General features: G+C 47.8%; 4 protein-coding genes across 4 annotated transcripts; 2 read left to right on the top strand and 2 right to left on the bottom strand.

Annotated features, from left to right (window-relative positions):
* Window positions 1-135: 135 nt before the first annotated feature.
* ATNIH1004_000363 (nonhemolytic phospholipases C family protein) lies at window positions 136-2390 on the top strand (the record flags this gene model as incomplete). The annotated part of the gene is made up of 8 exons (XM_033565079.1): window positions 136-258; window positions 367-398; window positions 463-727; window positions 782-905; window positions 959-1345; window positions 1397-1507; window positions 1569-1771; window positions 1830-2390. 8 exons carry the CDS (start codon window positions 136-138, stop codon window positions 2388-2390), a joined length of 1806 nt encoding a protein of 601 aa, XP_033430836.1.
* A 1842-nt stretch (window positions 2391-4232) lies between these two features.
* Window positions 4233-6657, top strand: ATNIH1004_000364 (putative choline kinase; the record flags this gene model as incomplete). Its single annotated transcript, XM_033565080.1, has 4 exons — window positions 4233-5203; window positions 5256-5775; window positions 5826-5969; window positions 6025-6657. 4 exons carry the CDS (start codon window positions 4233-4235, stop codon window positions 6655-6657), a joined length of 2268 nt encoding a protein of 755 aa, XP_033430837.1.
* A 221-nt stretch (window positions 6658-6878) lies between these two features.
* On the bottom strand, window positions 6879-7952 carry ATNIH1004_000365 (putative 26S proteasome-associated ubiquitin C-terminal hydrolase; the record flags this gene model as incomplete). Its single annotated transcript, XM_033565081.1, has 3 exons — window positions 6879-7686; window positions 7749-7843; window positions 7911-7952. 3 exons carry the CDS (start codon window positions 7950-7952, stop codon window positions 6879-6881), a joined length of 945 nt encoding a protein of 314 aa, XP_033430838.1.
* Window positions 7953-9824: 1872 nt separating this feature from the next.
* Window positions 9825-11712, bottom strand: ATNIH1004_000366 (putative C6 transcription factor RosA-like; the record flags this gene model as incomplete). Its single annotated transcript, XM_033565082.1, has 4 exons — window positions 9825-10899; window positions 10952-11179; window positions 11237-11539; window positions 11603-11712. 4 exons carry the CDS (start codon window positions 11710-11712, stop codon window positions 9825-9827), a joined length of 1716 nt encoding a protein of 571 aa, XP_033430839.1.
* Between the last annotated feature and the right edge of the window lie 6626 nt (window positions 11713-18338).

The raw sequence follows: 18338 nt of genomic DNA on the forward strand, positions 1-18338 counted from the left end.
ATACTATGTAACCGACCCATACATAAACCATCTGCTCCGCCGCTCTTTCGGGACGTCGTTCACGCTTGAAACTTCGGGCGCCTACATCGGAGATTTAATTCTTGTTCGAAAAAGGAAAAAGAAGCTGGTTACACCATGTCCACGCTGCTGAAGATTGCCTTGATCGTGCTCCTCGGGGCTAGGCCAATCGTCGCCGGTTCCCTGAAGGATATTGAACATGTGGTAATCTTCATGCAGGAGAACCGGTCTTTCAATAATGTATGTATTCGGAGGATCTGCGTTCGCTTTTGAGTTATTTGCTGAGATAATGTGTAGTATTTTGGTACCATGGCTGGAATTCGAGGTTTTAATGACCCCAATGTGCAGATTAATGATGATGGGCTACCTGTGTGGCATCAGTTAGTTTCAATTGGCCTTTAAAGAGATGAACTAAATCGCTAATAAGTAGTGTACTCCGACCAGGAAAGTCGATCCTGATATGTCCACCGATGCAAAGACCCTTCTTCCCTGGTACTTGGGCTATAAAGGCGGATATTGGAACGATGCCATCCAGTGTATGGTAGCGGGGAGCAATGGCTACGAGGAGAATCAGGGCGCCCTGAACCACGGGTTGAATACCAATTGGGCACGAAATAACACTCCATGGAGCTGGGGTTACCTTAAACGAAACGATATTCCTTACCAGTTTGCCCTTGCTGAAGGCTGGACAATGGGTGATATGTATCAGGTCGGTGCTGTTGTTTCGGATCTTGGCCCGAGCTTCATACTGACTATTCTCAAGGAATCGCAAGTAACTTCCACCAATCCTAACCGTGTCACTCTGGTGAGTGGCTCTGTCAATGTGCCGGGGGGACCCCAAAGTCCGCACCAGGGAGGGGTTTACATTGACAACAATGAAACTCCAGGTGAGAACCGAAGCTGGAATGAAATCGTTACCTCACTCATCAAAGACAACCAGGCTGCGACAGTAATAAGATTAACTGCTACCCGTTGAAATGGAAAACCATCTTCGAGTACTACGAGGAGGCTGGCGTCTCGTGGCAGATATACCAAGATAAAGACAACTTTGACGATAACCCGTTGGCTTGGTTTGAGCAGTATCAGAACGCATCCTCGTCTTCCCCTCTCGCAAAGAAGGGAATGGCATATCTGGGGATTGACGCATTTTATGAGGCGGCCAAAAATGGAACCCTCCCAGAAGTCAGCTTCATTGTTGGTCCACCAGAATTGTCGGAGCATCCGCCTTATATGCCGAAAGAGGGTGCATGGCTCCAAAAACAGGTTGTGGATGCGGTCGTGAAAAGCCCGAAGTATTCATCTACTCTGTTGATTATTAGTTACGATGGTACAGATCTCCACCGTTCTTTGTATTGGTTGAAACTAACCTGATAATTAGAATCTGGTGGATTTGGAGACCACGTGGTGCCGTTCCACTCCCCGGAGGATACACCGGGAGAGTGGATGAAAGATCCATACGGGAAGTTCGGAAAGATCTATGTTGGGCCTGGTGAGCTTCTCAGTACCTTGTAAATCGACATACACCTGCTGACGATCACATTCAACCTAAGGCGTCCGAGTTCCCTTCTACATGGTGTCGCCGTGGACCCGAGGCAATCGAGTTTTCACCGAACGTGCCGACCATAATTCACAGATCCTCTTCCTTGAAGAATGGCTGACAGCTAGAGGATATAAAAACATCCAGACCGACGAAATGGTCCACTGGCGCCGGGAACACATGTCCAACCTTGTCAATGCGTTGGACCTGGACCATGTATGTTCTGCCATGACCATGAATCCCACGATCAGTATAGCTAATATTTATTAATCAGCCTGACACCAGCATCCCTAACCTCCCCAACGTGGAGGAACCCCCCAAGGCCTTTGGCAAATACGTGGGCGTCGTCAAGTGTAAAGCACTGCATCCCGTCCAACGCCCCCCCGTACCTTATGGAAAGCAAGACAACGTAACTGAGGCTCTGTGGTTCGAAGACGGATACAAGGAATGTGTGGGCTACTTGACTGAAGGCCGATACCTGGTCTTTGAGAAATCCGGCAATGCGCTTACCAACGCGGGCAACGCTACTCAGATCAGCAGTACTCCTGCCCAGCCAGACCACCGCGATAAGAAACAGCGGTGGGTGATTCATTATTCTGATGATGAGGAGAGCCAGGTTTTCCATATCTCCAGCGCCCTGGATGGGAAATGGCTTGGACCCAAGGGAGCGTTGCTAGCGGCTGATCGTGGCGAGGACGCGGCAGACGTCAAGATCACATTCCTGGGGAACGGAAATGGGTATTCCTTGCAGTATTCGGATTCCACGCCGGTCGAAGGGCAGAAATTCCCGGCATCGGATGAGGGATATCAGGTCTGGAGCGTGACGTATCACTAAAAATGTGTACAGTAGACTGGCACTTTCCCCACAGCGGGTTCAAAGAGCTTATCCGGGGTGAATGTAAATAGGCGTACCACTGTCAAGAAATCTATCTCCTCACCAATCGCCCTGGAACCATTCTTGACTATGTGAATCCCACCAGAAAATGCAACCCCCACGACTGGAATGCGTCAACCTGCATGGATTATCTGTGACGCAGCTCTGGTCATGTGCCACGGAGGACGTGCAGCGTCAGGCCGCCTTCCCCTCTTTTCCGGACGAAACCAGAAATAAATCCTTCACCCCTCCTCCTCTTCGACGACGGCAACGACGACGACTACTCACCACTACCCATTGCAGCCTGACATCCAGTATGAGGAGACCAAATAATATGAAGTTCCCTGTGCGACAAACACCAGCCTGTACTGCTACTCTCTATCATGATGCTCATTGTGATGAGTATGGCTCCTGCGCGACAACTGAAATGTGTACCATTTACTTCTGACCGTCTGACCTCTATGAATGAATGGTGGGGATGAAGGTAGATGAAAGTTAATGATGATAACTTCGCAGTACAAACCAAGCTAGAGGCTGGTTTTGTTTCTCCCAAGCGACATGTGGATGACTGTACCTGATCCCGTTCCCAACTAACGGGATGGATGGCCAAAGGTTGGCAAGTTTCGACCCAAGGATTGCCTCCTGTCTATCCATTTCTATCTACCTATTCACCTATCATCCAAGCTATTTATCTGTCTGTTTGTCTATCAACCCCCGTTAATATGGGTTATCATGTACAACCAACCAGGGAACTTCCGGCGTACTCCTGATGGCTTATCACGGGAATTCCCACCCTGGTCCACCCAGGGGGGGAGGGGCAAACATGACAGATTAGGCTGCACAGTGGCCCATCTGTCAAGCCACTGCTGAGGATACGAGTAAAGAATTTAGGAAAGAGAAAAGATGAAAGATCAAGCGAGCAAAGCCTTAATGATTTTAAAGCCAAAAGGGGCTCCATGCGTTGGCCCGTGACTGGTTTCCGGATTGGCCACACCAGGTCACCTGAGCACACCGCTGATAAGAAAGACCAACAGAAGTAACGGTCATCGCCACTCCACATCCTGGCCTCATCATCGTCTTTCCTGTTGCTTCTGCATCTGCTCTGCTCTGTTAATCTTCCCAAGTCTTATTTCTACGTCTTGTCAGTATCCTGGCTGTCTCCTGTTCCGCTCGATTGGTGGACATCGTCTTGTTGGGGGGATTCCGACCGCTGCCTTTCTGGACCACTATTATCGGCCACCCCACTTAGCCGTCCTTTGGCTCCTTTTTTTTGTCCAAAGCAATTGGGCTTTTCTCCCCGTTCGCTCTCGGTCAAGCAAATTCTATCCACACAGTTGCTCAGGGGCCTCCCTCTATTCCTGGTCCAAGTGTCCTGTTGCGGGTCACCGTTCCAGTTCCTTATAACCCCGACGTGTCCTGTCCAGTGTCTTCTAGCCAAGTTGGCTTGGTCTGCATCCAATCTGGGATTCTCCCTTAGTCCCGCCTATTGTGCGTCTGGACATGCCCTCCTTCACTCACCAGAATGATCTCTCTGGTCCTGACATTGAAGGTAGGTTGAGGAACGATTTTAGCTTGATTATTCCCTTTCTTGTGTTCCCCGGTCCTCCTATCCTGCCCCCCTTTTTTCTTTACCCTGTAGCCTGAGTAGGATTTCCCGAGGTCCGCACTGGATCAGATGATCGGATGGCCCATTGCAACAACCTTCTAATCACCTAATCTCCATACCACCGTCATCTCCACAACCTCTTCCCCTTCATTCTTTCCGTCCCCCCACGTACTTCCTTTTCATATGTCATAGCGTCAATGGATTCTGATCAATTGCGAAAAGGACTGCGGCCAATTTTGGGCACCGGGTTAGACCTTTCTTTCCAGAGAATCCGACCCGGCAACGGACTTAGCAATGATACTCCCGCGGCGGAAGGGAACACTCCTCGCAAGCACCGCCTGTCTCTGAGCAAGAAAGCAACGGCACGACCGCCAATATATCACACTTTGGCGTGGAATAGCCAGACGTCAAGCGTCACCACGGAACCTGTATCCTGGGACGAGAAAGACAAAATCATTAAAAAAGGTGATGATGATCCCCAGAACAACCTCTTCTACCAGGTATATGAGTGGCTGCAGCGCGAACAATCGAGACGGAGAGCGTCCAGGGCGAAAACACTCGGCCAAGTCGACGGTACTGGGAGCGATGGGGACGATGAGGATGACGAGGTCGTCGTGGATGATCACCATTTGGAGAAGACCACTTCTCACAGCTCCGAACGCACGCTAGCCCTGGACCAATTAGAGAAAATCCTCCTTAAATATGCTGCCTCATGCAGCTTGGGTAACGGACCTGAACAGCCTGACCGACGCCCGGTCCGTCGGCGCCACCAACCGAAGGGACTCCGGAGAAGTTCCGCTTCGGAATCCGACTACCCAGACCTAGATTCCGCGACACCTGGTGTTGACGCAATGCTGGATAATTCGAAGACCCTTGCTTATAGCGGTGGCAGCGCGGAGGCTGATGAGAGTGAAAATGGCGCCAACACCCGACGGGCCAAGGACCGGGAAGCGTGGATGGGGTTCAAAAGTGAAATCCTGCGCTTGACGCATACACTACAGCTTAGGGGATGGCGCAAGATTCCGACGGAATATGCCGGGGATATTGAAGTTGTTCGACTTAGCGGGGCGTTGACTAATGCAGTGTATGTGGTCACTCCGCCGCAGAACATTCCTACCCCGAAGGCCGACGATGGGTCATACACTCTCGTGCCTAGAAAGCCCGCATCGTAAGTCTGTTGGTCGCATATAACCACGGATATCATCTCACCTCGTTTCTAGAAAGCTTTTACTTCGAATTTACGGTCCGCAAGTAGATCACTTGATTGATCGAGATAATGAGCTACAGATCCTTCGTCGTCTCGGGCGGAAGAATATCGGTCCCAAAGTGCTAGGAACATTCAAAAATGGGCGGTTTGAGGAATATTTCAATGCTCGTCCCTTGACCCCGAAAGATCTCCGGGACCCCGGAACCATGAAACAGATCGCCAAGCGTATGAGAGAGCTCCACGAGGGCATTGATCTGCTGGAAGAAGAGAGGGAGGGCGGCCCGATGGTATTTAGGAACTGGGATAAATGGGTTGATCGCTGCGAGAAGGTCACCAACTGGTTGGACAAGGAGATCTGTTCTAAGCAGAACGAGACAAAAGCGGCCTCCGAGCCCTGGCGGCGGCGGGGTTTTGTATGTGGAGTCCCATGGCCTACGTTTAGAAGGGCCGTTGAAAACTACCGGAAGTGGCTTGTCTCCAGTCATGGGGGTATGGATGAGATCAAGCGAGAATTGGTTTTTGCGCATAACGATGTGAGTTCCTCTGGGATGAGAGTGATAGACGTGTCTGATTGACCGAGTAGACCCAATACGGCAACCTTCTCCGGATGGAACCTAGCTCAGAATCGCCGCTCCTTCGCCCCGAAAACGAGCACAAACAGTTGGTGGTTATTGACTTCGAGTATGCTTCGGCGAACACCCCTGGATTTGAATTCGCCAACCACTTCGTGAGTTTCCGAATCTCCATGCCGTTCAGGCTAAGCTAGGTATTAATTGCTACAGACTGAGTGGTGCTACAACTATCATGACGTAGAACGACCTTGGGCATGTAGCGTCAAAGATTTCCCAAGATTGGAGGAGCAGCGTCGCTTTATCAGCGCTTACTTGACTCATCGGCCTGGATTGGCGGGACAGTATTCTCCCTCCATCACTCCCCTCATGCGTGGGATGTCTTCAACCAGTACATCCATGGCGCCTCTGAGCTTGGATGATGAGCCAGACGTGGATGCTCCAAGCCAGGCCGAAATCGAGAAGGCGCATGAGATCAGTACAGAGAAGGAGATTCAGTCACTGATGAAGCAGATGAGACTCTGGCGAGTGATCAACTCCGCGCAGTGGGTGGCATGGGGAATTGTGCAGGCAAAAGCACCGGGGATGGAAGAGGGCATCGCAGCGGATGAAGCGGCAGCAAATGGTTTCGATGACTCGGCGTCGACGGAGACAGAGGGTACCCACTCAACCGGGTCCTCTGCAACCGAACCCGAGTCCGAGACGGACGAGTTCGACTATCTTGCATATGCACAAGACCGAGCCTTGTTCTTCTGGGCGGATCTGCTGTCGATGAACCTGATGCGCGAGGACGAGCTTCCCGCCGCCATGGTGGAGCAGGTTAAAACTCGTATCATCGAGTACTAACTGATGGGGTATTCAAGAATGGACTGAGGTGGCCGGTGATGAAAATGATGATGATGATGCCTTTCTTTTTCCTTCAACAGGATTCGATAGCATGGATACGGCGCAATTATCTCACGAACTAATGATGTACATAGAAATACCGGTTATGGGGGATTTAAGCTCGCATGTACTTAGTTAGTATTAATCGTAGTGAGACTGTACATCTTTGAAGATTCGCAGAATCAAGAACGTCTCATCAACTTCCGTTGCGTCTCCGTCTGCGCAGTATCCACCCACTCCTTGAACTTACCCTCTCTATCCTTCGTACCTACCACCCCCTTCAACATCTCCCCAATGAAGCCGACAAAATTCGACCGACGCAAGGTATTCTCCCAAGCCCAAGCCTTACGTTTCCTCTCCTCGCGCTCCAACAGCTCCGCATCTCCCATCTCCTTCGCCCTGACCCTCAAATCCTTCACCACCGCCATTAAATTAAACCTTGTCTCACCCTCGGGAAACCGCGCAATCCGTCTCTGCAACACTTCAATCACCTTCTCAGGGAACTCCTCCGTGTCACACTGCCCATGACTAATCGGATAAGGCTGCAACCCATCCAACTCATACAACTTCCCGTTGACAGGCGTATACGCTATAAAATGGTAGACGTCCCCGTCGTCATTGTCGTGCGCACTCCGGGTCGTCTCATCCACAAACGGACTCGCTTTCGCAAACGCGTTATGCGCCGTCCGAACCGTCTCTGAATTCGAAAGTGCCTCACCACGCAGCTCAGCTGGGAATCCCGCCGTGAATTCCTTGAATGAGCGCAGTTCGGCACCAATGTCAACCCCTTCCTTATCCGCCCCGTCCTGGTTCAAAAGAACTGAGAGAATCGCCTGCGTCCCGCATGCGTTCTGGATCGTCTGCGCCGCGAAAAATACCCCCGCTTCGGAGGCTCCAGCGTCGTATGTCCCATCTGCGGGCGCGTCCGAGCTCGTGCTACTCTGGTGTGATCGGAGCCATTTGAATAGGAAGATGACGCCGTATACGGGACTATTTCTAGTTAGTTACGAAGTAACGAAGTAACCAAGGAAATAAGATGGGGAGAAGGGTACCTTAGAGATCGGATCGTGTCTGCATCTAGTGAGATGAGTTCTTCGAATTGGACATCTTTGACGCCGAGGTTTTCGATCAGGGCTGTGAATACTCCCTTGTTTTGTTAGTTCTATCTGTCATAGAGTAGTTGGTCATGGGGTATAATATGAATACGAATATACCTCGTCTGATTCAATCGTGTTCCAGCCGCCGGTTTCGGCCATTTTGATTGATGAGTGGTGATCATGGTGGTAAGGAGAGTTGGTTTGACGTGGTGCTGACTAAGTTGTTATATAAGCTATCATAGTTATTTATTAGTTATACATCATCCATTCTAACGTATTCGGTAAGCGAGCCAGCCATGAAAGCGAGTCGGCCACCTCGTATTGCATATAATATAGGGCTTTTTAGGACCTAATATCTCAACCACAACATATCGAGAGGGCCTTAAATATATGATATACACTATTATTATACTAAATATACATATAGTGGACTGGAAAGCCTATATTTTTTCTGGTTCTTTTATTATATTACAATACATTCAATTGTATTTATCATATTTCCGTATTATAGAGTGGGAAAAAATAATAAAATTATAAATAAAATATATATAGTGTAAAACGATATTTATTCCGCGGGACTTAGGATTTTATGTGTACTAATAATATCTGTGGAGTTATTAAGAATCGAAAAGTCATATTTTATATGCAACAAGGTGGCCCGCTCGCTTTCATGGCCCGCTCGCTTGCCGAATACGTTATCCTATCATTCTGTATTACTAAGTAGTTAATCGTTGACATGAGATACTTGACGATAGAACATGGGATGGCAAGAGATCCAATAATAGAACAACTGGATCAATCCTGCAGGATACACTCCTAGTATAATTTCCATAACAGCTAACAGTTAACAGTCTAATCTAACTCAGTCCTCGGAATCGGATAGACTGGGTAACCGGAGGTCAACAGATACGACGTGGATATCAAAGAAATGAAGACAGAATACCGAATACGAGCCCCAGTCTAGTCTGGTAGCCAAGATCTCCTTCATCCCAACTGTTATTAAGCGTCAGTTTGATCCACGTGATGGTGGATTTGTATGTACTTACCGTACTACATAGGTACCTAGTATGTTTACGTACTGTATATCGCGTCACTAACATTCACGATCCTAATCTACGTACACCACAATAGGCTGTCTTTGACGGAAATGAAATACCCTGTCACCTCGTGGGTCAATGCACTCCTCGTATCCCACCCTCTCTTATTGGATTGAGTCCCTGATCGTCCTTCCCAGTCTGGATGGGAACTAAAGTTCTGACTACCTAGCTTGCTCGTGTGCAGGATTCTAAATATATATCCGCCCGCACGTGGTGAACATGGCCCTCATATGGCCCCCATATGGCCCCCATATGGCCATGCATACCTTGCAGGAAGTGTGGCAGGTTGGGTGGTATGTTATGTTGGATATAAGGATGTTCCCTGAAGGTCGATCATTCGTTTCATGTCTATGGTTAAGGACTATTTATATCCTTTTGCCCCTCTCCCCGCGTTGGAATGTGGGATAATGATAACACTAACAATAATAATATTATCTATTTATTATTTTTATTTTTATTTTGAAAGAGTGGGTACAGCGAGGGTATATACTATATAATTCAGCTATATAGTTTTTGTGATCCTGGTATCAATCCATGCGCTCATTGGCTTCATTCCTGCTTGGGGATCTTTTCGATCCGCCCGGTATCATAACGAGTGTCAAAATGCAGATAACTCAAAAAAAAAAAAAAAACAAACAAAAAAAACAACTATATCACAGAATGCCACGAATCCACCGTGCCATCCAAAACAGCCCCCATCCTTCTATTCGCCGTGTAACTAAATGCAGTTCAAACTTAAACCCAATAAAATGCCTTTTTCGATCACTGGTATATAAATAGACATCGGAGGAAAAAAAAAAAAAAAAAAAAAAAAAAAAAAAAAAAAAAAAAGGAAAAAAATAGGAAAAAGTAGAGAAGAAGCAGAGAAGAGAAGTAGAGAAGAGGAGAAGTAGAGAAGAGAAGTAGAGAAGTAAAGAATAAGAGAAGAGAATGCCTACGTGCAGATGCTTCCAGTCCACACAGGCTCCGGCCCGTTGAATCCTCCAACAATCGGATGGGGTTCCTCATAAATTTCCAGATTCAGTCCTATCCCATCCACCCCTCCGCACACAACATCGTCGATGTACGGGGGAGCAAAGGCGGGCGAATGCTGGAGGGAGCCGTCGTGGCTATAGTCAGACAGGTCCTCTCGCGGATCGGACAGTAATCGAGGTGACGGTGGATATAGGGCCTGAGTGCCTGGAGCTGTCACGTAGGTCCCCGTCACGTCAAATGGGGAATTGGCAATCGTCATAGCTGGCGGAGACTGCAGTGGCGGGGTGTAAGGGGCGTAGGTAGCCGATGTGGAGGACGGAGAGGACGAAGATGCGAGGCGGTAGTCCTGAATACTTTGATATGGACTCGGTGGAGCTGGAGAATAATCGATCGAGGTCCGCGGCGACCACTGAAGGCGGCTCTTGTACTTGGAAACGATATGTAGCGGCAGCTCCATGAGGGACGAGGCCACTTGCAGGTCAGGATTAAATGGGTCCGCTGCGCTCCGTGTGGTAATAGCCCGGTAGATTTCCTCGATTGGCGCAACCGACAGTGGGCCAAGATAAGCACCCCCCAGGTCAGGGAAGAGGCTGTCCAGGGTCACTCCGATTCCGAAAAACTGGGCGATAATCGAGAGGGCTGCGAAATCAGCGTCTCCACCACGGAGCATAGCCGGTGGCAGCCAGAATAGCCATCTGCGTAGCGGCTGCATGCGCTCGAAAGCCTGCTCAGGTGTCTGCGATAGAAGGTCTCTCTGGAAATGGCGCACAAACTCAAGGAGCTCTCCAATTCGGCGGTAGTGTTCGGGGTTATGGGCGACGCGCTTCTGCACGCTTTGAAGGGCCATGATGGTTTGATCGAGGCTGACCAGGTCCTCCGTTTGGAAATGATAACCGGTCATCATGGGGGTGTTGGTGCATCCCAGATACCTCTGGCTCTCCAGAAATATGGCCAATTCCGACTCCTGCTTCCACATGGGGGGCATCGAATTGAGAACCGTGGTAAGACCTTGCTGTAAAGACGCCCAACTCTGCCTGGAATAATTGTCAGCTTTGGGCGCCATTTCAACCATGGACCAAAACTTACCATTCCGAAGCCTGCCAGGAGAGGAGAATAGATGCGGCTAGGATCGCCTCGCAATTCGTCCTCGAAAAGGCTCCGATAGCCTTGTGCAGTCCCTGAATGGCAACACCCCGATGGTGATAGGCCAACTGTTTGGTTTCCTTATTTCGAGTGATCCAGGCGAGATGTGAAGCGGACAACGCTAAAATCGAGCTCATCACAAAGTCGTGGGAGAGAGCGATGGTGAGAAAGCTGCGCAATCATCAGTACGCCTGCCAAAGAAGTAAAAAGATTGTCTGCTCGTCTTACGATAGCATCTTCTGAGCCCAGATGGTACAGTTGCTGAAGCCGCGACGGTGAAGATCAATCGAGAGGCCAATGATATGGTGGATGAGCCGAAGGTCGATTCGAGATAGCCGACTCCAACCGCTGCGCGGAAAGTGCACCATTTCGGGGAAGGGAGGAACGCCGGTAATGTGCCAGTTCTTGATTTCCATTTCAATCTCAGCAGACATAAGAAGGTCGGGGACTTTGCGGTTGGCGGTCGATTCGTCACGGACAGTGGCGTCGTCCATATAATCGCAACGACAGTTGTGCTTGGTGCAATTCCGGCTGCACCGAGGGTCAGGATAGGACATTCTTCCCATGGCAAATACTGTCTAGAGGGGTACATACCACTGTGGGAAACTCTCGTCACATCGGATATGACGTCTCTTGCACGTTTTGCATCCGAAACGGGACTTGGTATGGCTCTTGCGGGGAGGACCACCACCTGGACCAGCCATTATGTATAATGTGTAGGAAATAAGGATCGAATGTAGGAAGTTAGATTCAAAAGAAGAGTCACAGCTACCCACGGTAGCGAAGTAAGGAGGGGAAGATATCAAAGATAGCGAATAATAGACGAAGATGAAGAGACAATAGATGGTCTAGGACTTGAGGGAGGGTATCGAGGAGGGGAACAGAGGAGGATGGAGAGGGGAATGCAGAGGAGCGGAGGGGAGTATATAGGCAGTCGGTGGCCCAAGAAATGCAGAATCCAAAAATAACCTCGAGCCGCAGCCCCAAAGCGGAGGGAAGAAGAGGGAAGGAGATGAAGAACGGATGCACGTGGGGAATACGAGAAAACGGTAAGGGACTGGAGCAGCTCGGGGGATTATAATAATTTTAATTCGAGAATGATAGGCAAGAGTCAGGCAGGAACCGGAGGAAGTGGACGAGTATAAGAGGTGCTGGGTCAAAACTCTAGGTCAAACCAGTAGGCCGGTATTAATGCATGCAGCCACTTTTTCAGCTGAAGGATTTAGAGGAGCGTCAGATAATAAGAAGGGGAAAATAGGCCCAGGAAAAAGGAACAATGGACGGGAAGAAATAGAATCAGATCCAAGAATGTAATATAAGATAATCAAATGGGAGCAATCAATCATGATCCTTAAAATAATAATAAAAAAAAAAAAAAATAGATAAAAATAAAAAGTCAGAATTAAAAAAAATTAAAACACAAAAATTAAAAAATAAAATTAAAAAAACAAAAAAGTCAATCAAAATTAAAGCCACTAACGTGAATCTTCTGGGGACCTGTTAGAGCGCCACGAGACGACCGGTCAGACGCAGATCGTCGAGGAATGTACTGTGTAGAAATCCTCAAAAAGAAAATGTATGGAGTAGGTGAGGGAAATCGACCGAAGAATACTAGGATGATAGTAGCGCGTCTCTGGCAGTGGGGAAAGGGACCGCAAGCACAAGAGAGGAAGGACGAGGGAGAGGACGGGGAACCATAATAGTAGTATTATTAGTAGTTGGACTAGTAGCACACTGGTGGATGGATCATGGATGGAGTGATCATGATTTTAAGCCTCCTCTGTCGGGAATAATAAAAATTATAATAAAAAGGAATTGATTATTGTCATTTTATTAATTAGGATTAGGATTTAGAGAGTGAGAGAATATTACTCAATTACTCCGTAGTAAGGTAAGTACTTTACGGAGTACAGAGTATAACGCCCTGCTGGATGTATTTCTTCAATAACCCAACTGGGAATGGTCTGGGTTTGAGCTGGTCTGGATTAGCCCCCCTCTACTCAGCTGGACCGGGGCCATCTTGGACCCCGATCCGGGATGTGTCCAATCAGAGCGACGCAGGGGCAAAATTCTAATAAAAATAACCCTCATTCTGAGCCACATGGCAGCACAACCACCACCCATCCCTCCCACCTTCTTTCCTTTTTCGTTTTCCTTTTTGTTGCTCTTCCAAGGATGTTTGGACCATGGTTTGTAAAAAAGGCGGAGGAGTCTAACTTGACGGGCGGCAGGATCCTCTTTTTTTTTTTTTTTTTTTTTTTTTTTTTCTTTTTTACTTTTTATTTATTTATTTTTTTTTTTTTTTTTTTAAAAAAACTCTTTCTTTCTACTTCAGCTGGAACTTGGGGTTCATTTCGTTGCCATCTGATCATTCCACACCGACAGTGTGGGACAAACCAAACCTTCCCCATCTTATTTCCCTGAGCTCACAAGGGTTGGGGAGAGTCTAAGCCTCTGAATGGAGTAGTACTTCGTAGTGTGTACCAGTCTTCCAGTACCAGATATGATGATGGACTATGGAGATTTCGCAGATCTCGGCTTTTTGTTTAATTTGATAGAGCTGGGCTTATTCTTCCTATCCCGACCCTATTCCGACTGTAATCCGACTGGTCCCTGTGAATTAGTGGCAGTAGCGCGATGCTGTTATTAAGTATGTTTGAGATTTCTAATCCAGGTTGACTCATACCCCCAGTGAAATGTTAAGCGGAGGGCGCAACATCTGGATCATATCATCCCATTCCCGAAACGCCAATGGCCATGCCAAGCCCGTGGTAGGAGCGGAATCTTGAACTCTTACTCCATAGATGTGGCTAGCTTCAGTCCAACCGACGGCGATGGGGTTGAGCCGAATACTTGCCCTTTGAGGCAAGGCGAGTTCTCTGCACATCTTGCTCCATAACCGAGCCAGCGGCGCCATTTCTGTCCTGTGGTTCCTGACTGCCACTAGCAGGTCGGTACATGTTTTGATGACACACAGTAGACAGGCGCTTGACTGCATCTTAGTGTTTGTCAAGAATATGTCCAGATGTACTCTGTATTATATTTCTATATGTACTTCGGAGTACAGGAAGTGTATACCGCTACCTATGTTGGGTTTAGCTGATAGAATATGGATCTATTACCGTTTCACTGTTCACAGTCTATTCTAGAGTATCAGTTCCAGTATAAGGTCACCTGCAATATACTCTAAGTACGGAGTAGATCTTGACACATTCCACTGAGCAAAAAGGATCTTTTTTTTTTTTATTTAAAAAAAAATAGTACTAATACATTATTCCATTCCTCTTGCTCTATACCAAAAACAGATTCGAAAGTCCGCGGATCTTCCCCCTCTTGGTCAGGGTGATCGTCTAACCCCTAGAGTAATCCTTCGCCCCGTCCCCGAGGCCCACAAGTGAGATTCAAAGGAAATTATTCCACTGGCCCATTTTCGCTGGCCCTATGACGGTTGTGGTTATATGGGACGAGCAAATCGACGAAACCACCACCATGCAAGGCAAGCCAGGGTCTGGGGGATCTAGCATGCACATGGATGTGTTAAGGGGTGTAAGACTAAGAGTAAGATTCATCAATCCCTCCCTATTCGTCTGTCTGACGAATGTCCTTGTTAACTTCCCTCGTGGCACATCTCTCTTATTTATCGAGGATGGTTTAATTTTCATGTGATAACGGAAAGAGGAGTCCGTTCCCCACGAAGGGTGCCTTGGAAGGCAGATTGCCGATATTGTGCAACTTATTTAAAGGGCGCATGTAAAAAAACAAACAAGTAAAAAAAAAATTAATCTATCAACTAAGAGACGCCATCCGGTGACCATGCCAAACTAAAAATCAATGAAACGACGCTAAGAGGGCCAACTCATGGACATGTAACAACCTTATTGCTCACTGGGATAGACCCTGACGGAAACTTTCCCACTTCCTGCCCCTGGTGGATTCAACTGTCTTTGTATCCGGAGTACCTATCACCGTGCGCCGTTTTTACCCGACACTAAGGTAGAATAAGTGGACTATTTTTTTTTCTGATTCCCATCGGCCAATTTTATCAGGTGGATAAGAAATGGTTACGTTAGGATTAAATATGAAAGATAAGCTAACCTAGCTATACTTGACTTGTCCTACGGAGTACTACTCCGTAGTTCTAAGTTCACTATCTTCTTCTGATCCTGATTCCTAGGAATCAGGATCAGGTCATAACAACCGATGTCTGTCCTTAGTCCGAATCTCAATCATGTTTATCAACAGACAACTACGGACAACTTGTTTAAACACAGGATGCGAAAGGAGGGGTTTGCATCCCGACCAGGGGTTCACTTGTTCAGTTGTCGCAGCCCAAGCCTTGTGTAACGCTGCTTCAAGTATCGTAAGCGTCCATACTTAGTACCTAGGCAAGGTACCTCCCTAGATAGGTAGGTACGAGCGAAAAGAAACCATCATCAGAATAAAAATAACCCAGATAAAGCACCATGCCATACAGAGTACCCCCAAAGCCAATACCCCACCGACTAATACCTACTATTAGAGAAAAAGCAAAGTAAGAACACTACCCCGAAAACGCCAAATGTTTCGGGAACAAGGCTGGAAAGTATAAACTCATGGACTTAGTTGCAGTGAGATACTAACCTAGCCTCGGTGATGTATCTCTCCCATTACATGGAAATGTTGGATCTTGCCGTGGGAACTTTAAGTATGTATCTTCTAGGCTTTTTCTCCCTTTGAAGTAATGGTTACCGATGAGGGTAGTGGGGCATCGAACCCTACAAACTACGGGGCACAGAGTTGTGAAGATGACCTGGTCCACTCGTCTGGGATCTAGTAACTAACTATATATGGAGTACTGAGTAAGCATAACTTTCCCGGTGCTAACCAGTGTTCCATCGGAGGAAGATACAACTGTGTAGCTACCGAGGAATCACGGAACAGGGTGTCGAGGGAGGGTAGTACAGTTTCAGCCGCTCTTACAAATTTCCAGCCGACCTGATGAAACTGTGTCCTTCTCAGCCAGACTCGCTAATTTGAACTAAGAGAAGTCCTTATTACCGGTCAACTGCAGTTGGTTCACCGGAGAGGGAGATGAACAACCGAAAGCTAGTGATGAGGTTAATCAATAGTCATAGTGATAATCAAACTAATTGATGGTCCAAAGAAAAGGGGGCTTAGGTGTGCTAATGCGCCATAGAAGGTAAATTTGGACTAAACACAGCAAAAACCTTTAAAAAGAAAACAACAAAAAAAAAAGACCACCCACCACTTTGCTCTTGTTGGATCTGATTGGACAGTCGAGGCGATCAGAATCTTTGACGAATACTGAGTTACCTAGACAGGTAAGTGTCCAGGGGTTTAGACAAAGCTACTATAGATATCAAGGCTATTGATCTACTCTGTATCTCCTAGGGGCCAGACCCATGGTCACAAGAAAGGTTGCCAAGCCGTTGAATGATCAACTATAGTCCCTGGTTAATGAGCTGCGCTGTTCAACCTGGACGACGCGGCCTGGCCTCGATGGTAAGCGATATTAGGAATCACATCATGTCATGTGTAGCCGCGTCCGTGTGTGCATGCTGCCTGATGGCCGTCTGACAGCAGTTCCCAGGCTGCCAACCTGCATCAGCAAGAAAGTCTGCATGCGTTGTCACACAAAAGCCTCATGCCACGTTTTCTGGGGTGTGTATCATCCCTGACTGGGATGTAGTGAGAAGCGAAGGACTTGCCCCCCTACATCACCTACAGTACTAAAGGTTGCCATGTGACGATTTTGACAAGGAGTGGCTTGGGATCCCTGTACAAGATGTAAGGTCAATATGCTTAGAGGCTTGGCTGGTATCATATACCATATTGCTCAACTAAAGTGGTTAGCACCTTGGCCTTCGTCGCCGCAGCAGACAGTACATGGCTGGACGATTATTTTTGTCCAATAAAACTAACTCAGTAAACTGTAAGAAGCAATTTCCCATTGAGTGAGAGGGAGAAAGCTAGGGCAAAATAGAGTGTGTCCCAACCGAAGACTGGCAGATAGGCAACTTTGCCCCCTACATCGATGCAGAGTTGGTAGCCAGATCGGGGCTGACCCAGACTGGCCTTGATTAACCCCTATTCGGTATGGCGGAGATACCCGACCGGCCAGTGCGATGGCACCCAATCAGGTTGGGTCAGTCATTCTCCGCATTCGATAGTACTGCACGATCGTAAGGCTGCCGGCCAATGGGAAGCCATCCTGGGTATCCCTGCACAGACTAATTCCCTTTTGCCAAGAAGGTTCTCGCGAGATGGCACCGGATGTGGGTTAGTGCAGCTGACTATCCAGATGAGGTCACCGCTTGTTTTTCCTCTGTCAACTTTGTTTGGGTTCGTGGTAACCTTAATTGGTAGAACACTGATCTATCGACCGAAAAGGGCAACAGGCCTGTTCATTACTCGGTCGGGAAAGAGGTAAATCAATCCTTCCCCTCTTTCCAGCCGAGTCCATACCAATCGAAGGATTAGCAGTCTATATCCATACTTAGTGCTATTTGCTATTTAGGTCGCACATGGCCATCCTGGTCGTTTGGCGGGCCATGTGGACGAAGGATGAATCTCCTTGTCACTTCCCGTCGCCCGATGAGAAAACCATGCCAAACAATCATCAGAGAGGCATGTCAGAACCCAATCAACTGAAGACGGAACTATGGTAGGTTCCGTGAGTCACCATATTAGTTTACCCTTACTATCCATCTTCTTTCCTTCAGCATGGATGTATTTACTACGTACTTAAAAAGTTCCTTGTATATTCATAGAACGGTAGAACGACTGACGGCATTAATGGATAGATGATTCTCGGGAAGATGAATCACCCGGACCCGGTCCACTTGTTAGGCTGTCAATTAGGCTATCGGAATGGTTCGACTAATAGCGCAATCTACCGGTTCTGCCTTCATTATTACTGCAGAGGAATGTTGCTGACTGTCTGACGTGCGGTGCGTATGAAGAAGGAGTAGGCCAATCTATAAGGTCAAGGACTGATCCCTCAGATGGACTTATTGGATGCGGTGATTTTCGCTTCGGTACTATACGCCGTAGTCCTGGTTGTTGCAGGTCCTATCAGGATGGCGATGGTGGTTACCACATTTGGTCCATGAGGTAAGCTATGGACGATGGTGACTACTTACCCACTAGTTAACTGCTCTGAGTAGGTCTGAGCCAGTGTGGACGCAGGAAATAAATGAACTTAAATGTAAGTTTGGAGCTTTAAACTTTATAAAAATATCCCCGTCGATCGTCTGGAGCAGTCATGAAGTCATTTCCATCCCTCAGGTTTCAACAGGCAAGTCACATTAATTCATTCAACGGGGAAAAA

The sequence above is a fragment of the Aspergillus tanneri genome (genome assembly GCF_003426965.1).
Source record: "Aspergillus tanneri strain NIH1004 chromosome Unknown AapTan_2_pilon_pilon_pilon, whole genome shotgun sequence".
Classification (NCBI taxonomy): Eukaryota; Fungi; Ascomycota; class Eurotiomycetes; order Eurotiales; family Aspergillaceae; genus Aspergillus; species Aspergillus tanneri.